General features: G+C 29.3%; 1 protein-coding gene across 1 annotated transcript in view; it reads right to left on the minus strand.

Annotated features, from left to right (window-relative positions):
• Positions 1-12,839, minus strand: part of LOC100205272 (puromycin-sensitive aminopeptidase) — an 89,084-nt gene that overhangs the window by 5,808 nt on the left and 70,437 nt on the right. The window contains exon 12 of the mRNA XM_065799902.1: positions 8,636-8,732. Within this exon, the coding sequence (XP_065655974.1) occupies positions 8,636-8,732 (97 nt within the window). The remainder of the gene's footprint in view (positions 1-8,635; positions 8,733-12,839) is intronic.

The following is a 12,839-nucleotide window of genomic DNA, read 5'->3' on the forward strand; positions in this document are numbered from 1 at the left end:
ATCATTAGCTTAAACATCAAAATCCTAATGTTTCATCATCAGATGAAACATTTTGATGAATTTTTATATGATTCATTAATACCAAATAATACTAATTAAAAAAAAAAATCATAAAAAGATTTATAGAAAATTAAACTGAAACCGTACAACAGTAAGGCAACGCTACTCTTGTACAGGACAGTATAAATGAAGTTAGAAAATGATATTATAAACTGACAATATAAACTCTGTACTTTCATTCGAGATAATGATGATACTCTTTCATTTCTTTTGATAAAGAAACACAATTGGAAGTTTTGACGGAGCAGATATTGGTGTAAGCCTTTTCATTGTACACACTATTACCAAAGAATGCAGACTAAAACTCCTCGTTTTATATGTTGTTTTCACAATATCAGCTGACCTTAATTGAGTAACATTGACACATCTTTAGAAATATTTTTTTAGCTGTGACAAACTAAATTTCGTATGCAATATTTCTATGCGTTTACCAGGGTCAGACTGGCCAGAGAGATTGGGGGGATTTCATCTTTCCTACACCCTTCAGGCCCGTGCCATGCCTAAAAATCCAGGGCTTCTCTATAAATGCACAAGTAAAACACGCAAAAATAAAAGTTAGTAATAACTATTTGTTTATATGCATTAATTTTACAAAGAAAATACAATAAATATGGTAGTTATTTAAAAAAACAACGTAAAGCCTTTTATCATTATTCTTGAGTAAGAGACTAGAAAATTAATTTATTACAAAAAAGCATTAAATTTCTTGTCTTGATTGAGTCATGAGTATATATTTTATATAAACCCAGGGCTTATATAAAATATATACGCATTATAAAATATATACGCATTATAAAATATATACGCCATATAAAATATATACGCCTTATATAAAATATATACGCCATATATACACGCAGAATAACCTACTGATGACGGATTTAACAGGTTGCACTATTCAGCCTAAGAACACCTCTGGGTTACTGGAAGCAACAGCTGTTTTTATGAAACATTCAAGTAAAAGAATGAATATGTAGAAGAAACTGGCAGGTTTTATAGAAGATAAAGTCAAGAGAATGCAGATGATCAATGATACACAATGGACATCAAAAGATAAAACTCTGGAAGGTTTAATAGGAAGTTATTCTTCGTTATTCTATGTTATTGTATTCTATGTTATTGTATTCTATGTTATTGTGGATACTGCCACTACAGCAATCAAAGACCGTTTCAAAGGAAATGATGTTGGCATCCTAAGGGATATTGCTTTTCTGGATCCTAAAACTTTCAAACTTTGCGCGACCATATTGATGACAATATTTTTAATGATTTAGTCAATCTTGCTGGTATATAAAGGGAAAAACTGTGCACAAAGATGACATTATTTGAAACTAATTTAACACAAGTGAGGCTGATGAAACTGAATCAGAGAAATGCTCCACCAAAAAAGACTGCAAACAGATGTTTGAGTTATGTTCTTCGTTTTTTCCATCGCTACAATTTACATTGTTCTGCATATTTTAATATGAATGTTGCATATAAAATGGCATTATGTCTCCCTTACACACAATTCAAGTGTGAGCAAGCTTTTTCAAAGTTGAAGAATTGCCTTTGTAGTCTTTTAGGTGAAGAGCACCTCACTTATTTTAATGAATGTCGAGAATAACATAAAAATTGATTACAATGAGGTTGTCCACAGTGAGGCAAAATCATCAAAACTTTTTACTGATTACTTGTTATAATATAATAGTATTATATAAATTAGTATTATATAATAGTATTATATAAGACAAATGTATGCATTTGCAGTAGCTAATGCATACATTTATCTTATATTTTGATTATTAATTTCTATGCAAATAATTAAAAAACTTGAGAATATACTTGTATTTTTCCTAATACTGATAAAGTTTTTGGGAAAAACCATTTTAAAATGGCAATAATGTGCAGAAAATTTAGTGGTGTGACACTGCAATTTAGAAATACTGTATTTTTAAAACCTTGCATATGGATTTATTTTTTTAAACGAGCTGGACAAATTGATGAATGGAGTGCATGATCAAAGATATAGAAATTTGCATACACATTATTAGAAAGGACCTATACACTTACAACAAAAAAACTATGTGATTAAAGGTTTAATTTATTTTTGCTAAATATTTTGCTACCATGAGGGCCCTATCTATATCTCACCCCCCCCCCCCCAAAGCCAGTCCATCCCTGGTGTTTACCAACTTAATTAGCTATCTAATATTATTGATAGATAATTAACTTTGTTGTTGGGGTTTAACTTTCCCCTATACAGGGTAACATTGACATTACTGTCAATGTTACATGTAGGGTAATTTTACATGTTCAATTCAACATAACATTGTTTCATGTTACAGTTCAACATGTAACAATGTTAAATGTTCATTGTAACATTGTTACATGTTCATGTTACAATGTTACATGAACATATAACATTGTTACATATTCAATTCAACATAACATTGTTACATGTACATGTAACATTCAACATAACATTGTTACATGTTCAATTCAACATAACATTGTACATGTACATGTAACATTCAACATAACATTGTAACATTGTTACATGTTCAATTCAACATAACATTGTTACATATTACAGTTCAAGATGTAACAATGTTACATGTTCAGGGTAACATTGACATTACTGTCAATGTTAGCCTATATAGGGGGTTATAATATAACCCCATAAAGCATACATGTTTTTAATAGATATTAGCAACAACCTACATTAACTTAACACTAACCAAAAACTACACACTAACCTAAAAATTAGCAGTAGACAAATATATAAAAAATTGTAAAATACCCTTAAAAACAAAAATTATTACTTGAAGGATATCTATTAGCTTCAATTCTTATAGTGTCCACTTGAACATATAAAAAAAGTTAGTTCATGATTAAAAATTGTTTAAACTTAACAATATTTAAGAATTATAAAATCTTTAATTTGTTGTAGAGCTTATAGGTCTACAACAAATTAATGAGTAATTTAATAGCGTCCTATGCTAGACTAGAAATTAACTGACTTTAAACTAAAGCAGGCTAGAAAAGGATTTAATTTTTCGTTTCAAATGCAGCAACAGTTGCTGCATAGTCTTGCTTTGAAAGTCCATAATGTCTCCTTGAAACAAGAACTGGTTCATCCACTACACATAAAACAGGGTTTATAACAGTTTTGGAAATCCATTTTCCCTGAGTTTTCCCTGAGTATTCCCTGATTTTCACCTGATTTCAAGTACTTTTTCCCTGAGTTCGATTGGTGAAAATTATATAATTTTCCTTGTTAATGTTAAAGGATATAATACTTTCGCAACTGAATCCATGTTCCCTTAATATTTTTATTAGAATTTTTTAAGGAGTTAAATACTTCTTCTTAATTAATTGATAGCAATCTGATAAAGGAAGGTTTTTACGTAATAAAAAGTAGTTTAAAAAGGAAAAAAAATATAAAAAATATATTTTCAAAAACAACAATTTGTATCTATTATATAATCTTATATAAAACTAAAAAACATTCCCTGAGTTTTCCCTGATTTTAAAGATTTTCAAAAAAAGTCCCCTGAATTTTCCAGGTATTCCCTGATTTTTTAGAATTTAAAAACTTTTCCCTGGTTTTCCAGTTTTTCCCTGAGTGCCATGAACCCTGTAAAATGTTCTCAGTTGAGACTTCAAGATCCCAATCAAGATGGCTATTTGCTGGCCAAATAGATTTATTGACACCTTTAATCTCCATAAATTTAAAACAGACTTCATATTCCAATTTCTTTTCAAAAATTGTTGCATACCATGCATTTTCATAGACAACAGTAACATAACTACCTTGAATTTATTCTTATCTGAATTGTTTTATTCTTATCTGAATATTCTTATCTGAATTTATTCTTATCTTGTCTTGAATTTATTCTTATCTGATTCCGATGCATCTGGTTCGCATACTGAGTTGTTACTATCATCATCACAAATGACTCAATATCTTATTCCAACAAAGTCTCGGAGAGCTTTTTTTTTTGGTTGATTTCTTTGAACCAAACATGAAAAAGAATATTTCTTTTTCATGTTTGGTTCAACTTCTGAAACAATGAGAGAATTTTGTTTATTTCCAGCTTCTGATGTATGGTTCTCACCAGTATTATCCAACATCATCATCTGTGGATTTTTGCTTTCTGAAACAAGTGTCGGTTCTTGAATCTGTTCAGTGACATTTTATTTCTTGGCATTAATTTTTTTTAAATTAATTTTTTAGGATTTGCTTTTCTTGCTTGATTTCATTTCATTTAATCGTGCATGAGATTTGTCAGATGTTAGACATTCAGCTAATGTTCTCTCGATTCTTTTTCCTTTTTTGTCACTTTTCTCTGGTTGTGTGTGTCGAAGATGTTTCAAAAGTACTGCATCAGAATTTCCTGTCTTTCAACTGAACTTGTGGATTGCACTGGTACTGAGCTGCTAGTGATTACGTTATGATTATCAGTGTAATCTTGTTTTAGTTTCCATTATTAATTGAGCTAATGATTACACCCGATTATACATAAACATTGTTTTTGTTGATTCTTTTTATGTGGTCCGTTTTATGTGGATTCTTCAATCCGCATTGGCAGATAGTTTTCTGCTTGCCTATGTAGGATTGAAATCTTGTTTTATCCACATTGAAAATATTTTGTGACTTGTTCTGTATATGAAGTTTCTTGATAACAACTGGTAATTTCTCAAAAAACTCATCAACTACGCTAACATTGCATGCATACGCACAATTAGCAGGTAGAGGTCCAATCCGACGGCTAAGTTTGTTTTTCCATCTCTCCTCAAAACCATGCATCTAATCAATGCCAGGCTTTCCATCTTTAAAGGTATTGGCTCTATCAATACTGTTTATGTAATCTTGCACAATACTCACAACATTGCAACGGTCTATGCTGAAGCCCCAATCCCCAAGTTTCTGGATTGTATGCATGATCAATGTTTTTTTTCTCTCTGGTTAAAATAGTCAGGCATCCAACTCGTTTGCAATGGACTTCCTTTAAATGATTCATCAACATTTTCCTGTTTATATTGTACATAAATGCAACTTTACTGATGCTGACACAATTTTATTCACATCATGAATGGCTATTTATATTCCCGATTATACGATCCATATGTTGAACTTGTTCTTTTTATGTAATTGCAAGGTATGATATCATGTGAACATAAACTCTACAAAAAAATCAATTATTTACTTATTCACACTTAAAATGTACTGATGACAACAACGACACATGATGGGTAAACTTTGACAGACCCACTGATAAACTTTGACGGACCCTTGGGGTAACTTTGACATTCCTGTAAATGTTGCCCCAAAACCAAAATGTGTGCTTAAAAAAAACAACTACTGAACAATCATCTTAAATGCTTAGCATTTAGAAATAACATCATAAAAATACATGTAAAATATTGTTATAGTATGGCTTTACTTATCTTTCAACTAAAATTTTTTAGCAATAATTAAAATTATAAATAAGTTTTAACTATGTCCATCATATTGTATTGTTATTTATATGTACTATTATGCAGATGAAAACAGCTATATTTATTCATTCAATGGCTGTAGCATAGGTTAAAAAAATTTAAACATATAGTCAACTGGTAACCGGTAAAACCATTTAACTTAACACATGTCAATGTTATCCACTTGTCAATATTATCCAGCGTTACCTTAATAGATTAACATAAAAGTAAGTTACAGTTATCTTTCAAATATAAATAATAAAAGTAAAACAATATATAATAAATAAATATATAAAAAACTATTAGTAAATATATAATAATAATAATAGTAAAATAATATATAACAAATAAATATATAAAAAACTACTAGTAATAATAAAAGCTTTAAACTAGAGATGTCACAAAAATTAGGTGGCACATTCTGTATTCGGCTTATTCGGCTACATTTTTACAATTCAGTATTCGAAACCGAATTGTTGTAATACCGAATTCCAGATTATTACAGAAAAAAACCCACATAAGATGGATTAGATAAACTATTATTTTTTTATTTTATATATTTTTTAATAATTGGCATATATGCTACTTAAAATCAAATGGTAATATAGGTGGTAGGTTATAATAAAAATATTTTCATCATTTGATGAAAGCAAATGATTGCGAGTTCCTACTAAATTATGCATACTTTCAAAAATAGCCATTCACTATGTTTACTAGCATTCACTAGCATTGCCAAACTGTAAATTTTTTTTTAGCAAGTTTTATTAGAATAATTTTATGTGCTTGCTGACCACAATTTGTAAGAGTTTTTTGTTCAGTAAACAGTCTAATTCACTGACTTAACCTTTTAGAGCTTTTAAACTTTTTTGTTGTTTTGCTTGTTGTGTTTTAACTAATCCCTCGAAATTAGTTTTTAAAAATGTGCATCAGTAAAAAAGACTACCATATAGTTGACATTCCCATTAAAGTTAAACCATAAGTTAAACCCATTAAAGTTCAGGTTGTAGTAAAGATATCATTTTTAATAAGTTTAGAGTTCTTTGTGCTAGATCTTCTTAAATTACCTCAGATCTGAGTTAGTTACTTTTGTAATCTTTTTGAAGAGTTTATAAATGAAATTATTATTATAAAAAAGCTTTTAGAAATAACTACAGCTAAAACAATTTGATGCAACAGCCAAGAAATATTGCGTGCTACGGCACGGGCTAGTCACAAATGAAACAAAAATGCACACAGTCTAGTTAACATATCCACTTTAATAAAGCAGAATGTCGAAACCTTGAAAATTATTTGTCACAGAATATTCGGTGGCTGAGCGCCTAGCTGAATATTTGGTATTTGGCAAAATCACTATTCATGACATCTCTACTTTAAACAGTTTTACATAAAAATTCAAATTATTTTCATATAACATGAGTCTCAAAAAGAATGTAAAAAGAAAATTGAATTGATGCTTGCAGTGAAACAAATAATATTGAAAAGTGTTAGAAAGTTGTGTGTCTTAGAGTAACAGATAATATTTTTATGTTTATGAATAATAGAAATTGTTTGCATTACAAAACAGCCTGGTTTTTAACTTTGTTTTTAAAATGTTGCACCAAATTAACTTATTAACAATAATTTAAATAACTATTTTATCAACAATTTTATACTATTAATTTTACTACTTTAAGTATATTAAAATATATATTAAATTTGTTTTTATTAAAAAAAATTTTAATACTTAAGCAACTCTAATAGAAAGCAGATATTTTTTGCTTTAACATTTTTCGCTTTAATGACCCTAAACTTTTTAAAGTTATATTTACTTTGATATACTGAATGGATAAAGTACATCACAATAAATTTACTTATAAACTAAGCAACCACTTAAGTTACTACAGTTACTTACAGTTACTTAAATATTAACTTATTAACTATATTAATTTACTCAACATACTCCAAGACGCAGAGAAGTTAGCCATACAAATGTTTCTATTTATATCTTATGTTGTTATATTTATATCTTATGTTGTTATATTTATATCTTATGTTGTTATATTTATATCTTATGTTGTTATTCACATTCGTTGTTGTTCACATAATATAAGTTTCTAAACAAAAATTATTTTAACAAGAATAGAATTTTAAGAATAGAATAAGAGTTGAATAGAATATGAAAAACGAGATACCATTTTTATATTTAAATTTTATTTAAAGTGTTATCAAGATTAAACATTTTCTATAATTACGCAAGTTGTTTTTAGGAATTTTTTTATAATTAATCTATTTGAACAAAAGAATTTTTCTAAAAAAAAGTCTTCTAAAATTCTCTTATTCAAACGTCTTCACAATAAAAACTTGAAACTAAAAAAAAATTTTAACGTTCAATAATTATACATTTAATTGCAGCGGCGTCCATAATACCCAGTGGCATAGCGAGGGTCATTCCTGAAAGTTAAACATATATCTAACTACAGTAACAATATCAGATTTAGAACATAGTGCAAGTGAGGAAGAAAATTTTATTTAAATAGTAAACATTTTTAATAGTAAATTGTTTTTTGTTTCTTGAAAATAGTTTTTAAAGTAGAAACATTCTATTGCAAACCTTAAACCAAAAATTAAATTATAAAAAATTAAACCAGTGATTATTGCAAATCTTAAACCAAAAATTATAAAAAATTTAAACAAAAAAAATTATTTTACTGCTGCTCAAGAAAATTTTTGCAAACTTTTTTTTAAACATTTCTATTTATTGAATTCGTTTTATTTTAAACTTGTTTTATGTTATTAATGTTATAAAATATTTTATAAAACAACAACACGAACAGTGTCACAAGGTTATTTTATATTTACACAAGTTCTATATTATCCAAACTTCTGTTTGTTTTATTATTGCTTTATAGCTTTTTACAATAACTCTTTAAGAATAACATGTGTTTTATGGTCAGCATAAACGTATTAAATAGTTTTCTACAGCTAATTAAAGTGGTTTAAATATTACAATATTTGCATTTTTACTTTTTACTACATTTTCTTGCGTTAGTTTGAGCCCTGTTATACTTGAATAAGAAAATAGCATTATGGGTCTAAACTACATCATGGATGTTAAACTTTAGCAAAAAATTACCTTAACTATAGACGATAGCATGATACCACCGTACCTCCTTTGAAACTCTTGCCAATTTCTTTTTACTACATTCCAGGTTGAACATCGTCCAATTAAACTAATAAAAAAGATTTAAATTCAATGTACAGTTTTTCTTTTCCTCTCATACTCTCTCTCTCTCTCTTCTCTCTATACATATATATATTAGAGATGGGAAACGAACCGAACCCGAACCAAACGAACCGAACTAGAACCTTATCTACGACAGAACCGAACCGAACTTTAGTTGTTACTAAACCGAACCGAACCCGAACTTTAAAACTGTTGTGAACGAACCGAATCAAACCAACTGTTCTTGCCCTAACCAAGCTAAATAGAGGCTTGAAAAAGTGAAAATTTTGCAATTCGCACATCACTACAATACATAACATGCTACATTACCTAATGTGTAACATACATAACATAATTCATTACCTAATGTATAACATACCACGAGTTTAGAATTATTTTGTTCTATCTCTCATATTTAGTGTTGGAAGAAAATGAGTTAGTAATTTTGGTAATTAATAATTACTTTTAAAATATATTTTAATTTTTAAATTTCTTCTAAATAATTTGCTTAAATCAAAATTATTTAAAGCATAAGTTATTATTTCTTTAAAAACTAGCTAAAATTTTAAGTAATTTTTACTTTTAGAAAAAAATGAAAAATTTTCTCCCAACATTTAAAATGGGAAATAGAACAAAATAATTCTAACCTCGCGATAAGTCTACAAATCATAACATTACCAACCAAAATGGAAATGTTGTTTCTAAACATTTGCAATATTGAGGTGTTGTTAATGTTCTGAGTTTTTATTCATATCTTAGTAATTAATGATTGCAATAATTACATAATATTGTAGTAATAATGAGTAACAGTAAATTAACTCGTAAATGGACTAAAAAAGTGTTGGAGAAATTGATAACAGACGGAGCGGCTTGCTTAGTACCTGCATCATGGACAAAGAGTGAATGCTGGACACCCTTCCGTTGCGTTGAAGTTGGGGATGAGGTTTGTAGCTATACTTACTGCATATAAAATTATTTAGTTTTATAAATATTTCAATAAATCAATAATCACCTGCATCTCTCAGGCATTGCATATTGCACACTATGCCAAACTGAGCAGCATTCAGGTTTGATAATTAATTGAATATCAAATGCTAAATAGAGTCAATTGACCTTAGTTATAATACACTTTATTTGATTTTTGTATAAGTGTGAGTAATCATGTTATGATCAACAGGTTGTCAAGGAGTTTGCCGTTTGTAAGCAGTGTGGATTATGGTTGTCAGTGCCAATTGGTCATACTACAACTTTACAAAGACATAATACATCACACATCAATAAGATCAGTTCAGAACCTGGACAATTAAAAATGACAAGCTTTTTACCTAAAAAGACAGAGGTCAATAAATATAGTTTGCAGATCTTGCTTTTTCCTATTTACTCTTTTAACTTTTCACTTGCTACCATTGATAGCAAAATATATTTGTTACAAGTTGTTAGTAATAATTTAGAAATACAATGTTTTTTGTAGTACAAAAAAAAAAGGCCATTATGTATTGCTATGTGTTTAATGTCTATTGTTTATTGCTTTATACTTTACAGGTTCCTAAACACATTTGTGAATATGCTAAACGTGCAGCCCTTTACATGATTGCAAAAGACATTCAGCCATTCTCGTGTGTTCAGGATGATGGGTTCCGTCACTTTGCTCAAACAATGATTGATATTGGATCGAAGTATGGATCAGTGAAACTTGAGGATATTATGTGTGATCGAACAACGCTGTCTAAGACACTACTACCAAAGTTCTACAACGAATGTGTTCGAAAGCTGAAAGATGAACTTGCTGGGGTTACTCATGTTGCAATAACAAATGATCACTGGACCGATGATATTTTAAAATAACTTTATCAGGCTTTTAAAGTATATTACATTAACAGCAGTTATTGCCATTTAAGTAAGTGTGATGGATTGTTTGAGTTTAGTGAGTCTAAGACTGGCATTGCCGTAAAAGCAAAGACAACTGAAATACTTAAAAAACTTTTCCCTCAGACTATAAAAAGTGACAATTTGGTATTTGTGACTGATAATGGGAGTAATATGAAGTCGGCTTATCGCAACGATGTTAGACTTAGTTGTGCAGGTCATAATCTTAATTTAGCTGTTGAAAAAGCTTTGAAATCCCCTGGTGCTAATTTAGTTCATGAAATGATCAAGGCTTCAAAGGAAATGGTGGGCTACTTTAAACATAGTGGGAAAAACCAGGAACTAAATCACACTCTCAAACAGGATGTTGCGACTCGTTGGAACAGTCAATTTTTTCTTTTGCAATCACTGTCATGCCAGTTAGATCATGTCAAGTCAATTCTTGCTGATTCAAAGCAGTTTGACAAACTTGAGCAACTGAACAACGTTAATGAAAAATTGTTGCATGACGTCGTAGAATTTTTGCATCTCTACAAGGCTACTGTACAATTGTCACATGACAATGTGCCGACGTCCCCTGATGTATGGCCAATGCTTTTTTATCTTCGATCAGTCTGTAAGATCAATGGTTCAGACAGCGACAGTATGCGTGATTTGAAGGCAGTTTTTCTGTCCAGTTTGAATGAAAAGTATGTTATTCATCCTTTGCGCAAGCTATCAACACTTATTGTTCCTTCTTACAAATACTTGTCTTTTGTCAACACAGACGATCGCAATTTTGTTTATTCAGAAATGCGTAGTATGGTGGACAAAATTATTTCTTCTTCACCAAATCAGGTGATACGAAAGGACTCAGGCAATACAGATATAGACAGCTTTAGTGAATGCAGTCATTCAGATCAGCTGCCTCCTGCAAAGAAGAATAAAGCTGATCTTGAATCGTATGATTTGCTGGCAGACTTAAAAACAGTTGCCACTCCATTGTCTAACGCTGACAGTAATGACACAAGACATGAACTTGACAAATACTTGGCACTGCCCGTGACAGCGTGTGATGCATTGCAATTCTGGAAAGACAATGACCGTGAACATAAGCTTCCGACGATGGCATTGATTGGTAGAAAGTTGTTGGCTATTCCTGCTACAAGTACTGCCAGTGAAAGAGTGTTTTCAGTGTGTGGGGTGACGATGAGTGAGCGCAGGGCTCGCCTAAACCCAGAAACATTGGAAATGCTGATATTTCTCAAATACATATACGTATAAAAGCATTGCAAATTATTATTATTCAAGTTATTTGCAATGCTTTAACTACTTAATATTACTTTAATTTATTTGTGTTTTATCATTGTGGATGTACAGCTTTGTAACTAATAAAAAAACAGTTGTGTTGATACCGAACCGAACCCGAACTGTGCTTAAGACCGAACTGAACCGAACTCGAACATTAGATATAACCAAACCGAACCGGACCCGAACTTTAAAAAAAGGGTTCGATTCCCATCTCTAATATATATACATATATGTATATCAACTCATTTCTCTGCGCAGCCGCTTGTTTGTCAAGTTTCGTGTTTCAGAGTTATAGAGTTGAGAGAGGGTTATACCACAAATAAGTAGCCTCCTCGTCTGTAGTGGCCTTCTTGACCTTGAGGAGGTGGATTAACAATATATATATATATATATATATATATATATATATATATATATATATATATATATATATATATATATATATATATATATATATATATATATATATATATATATATATATATATATATATATATATATATATATATATATATATATATATATATATATATATATATATATATATATATATATATATATTTAAGTAAAACAAAATAATAAAGTCATACCAAGAAAAACAAACTTTGTTGTTTTACTCCAAGCTCATTATCTCCATGTTAGCCAGTCTCTTGAAGTCTTCAAAATATACGCAGCAATCTACAGACTTTATAATTTATTCAAGCGCATTTAATTCCAAAGAGTTTTGTTAATGATGTCATTGTAGAATTTCAATAAGAAATCTGGAAATTCTTTTTTTTTTAATTAAATTGTAGAATTTTTTTTTTTTTAATTATTATAGATAACTAAAAAGTTTGTTTAGTTACTTATTATATAGAATTTTTTTTTTCATCATAAATTACTGTAGAATTTCTTTAGCTATTTTACTTTCTAAATTTTGCAAAGTTCGCATTATTAAGAAAGTAAAATAGAAAAATAA

Source organism: Hydra vulgaris, chromosome 06, assembly GCF_038396675.1.
Source record: "Hydra vulgaris chromosome 06, alternate assembly HydraT2T_AEP".
NCBI classification, from domain to species: Eukaryota; Metazoa; Cnidaria; class Hydrozoa; order Anthoathecata; family Hydridae; genus Hydra; species Hydra vulgaris.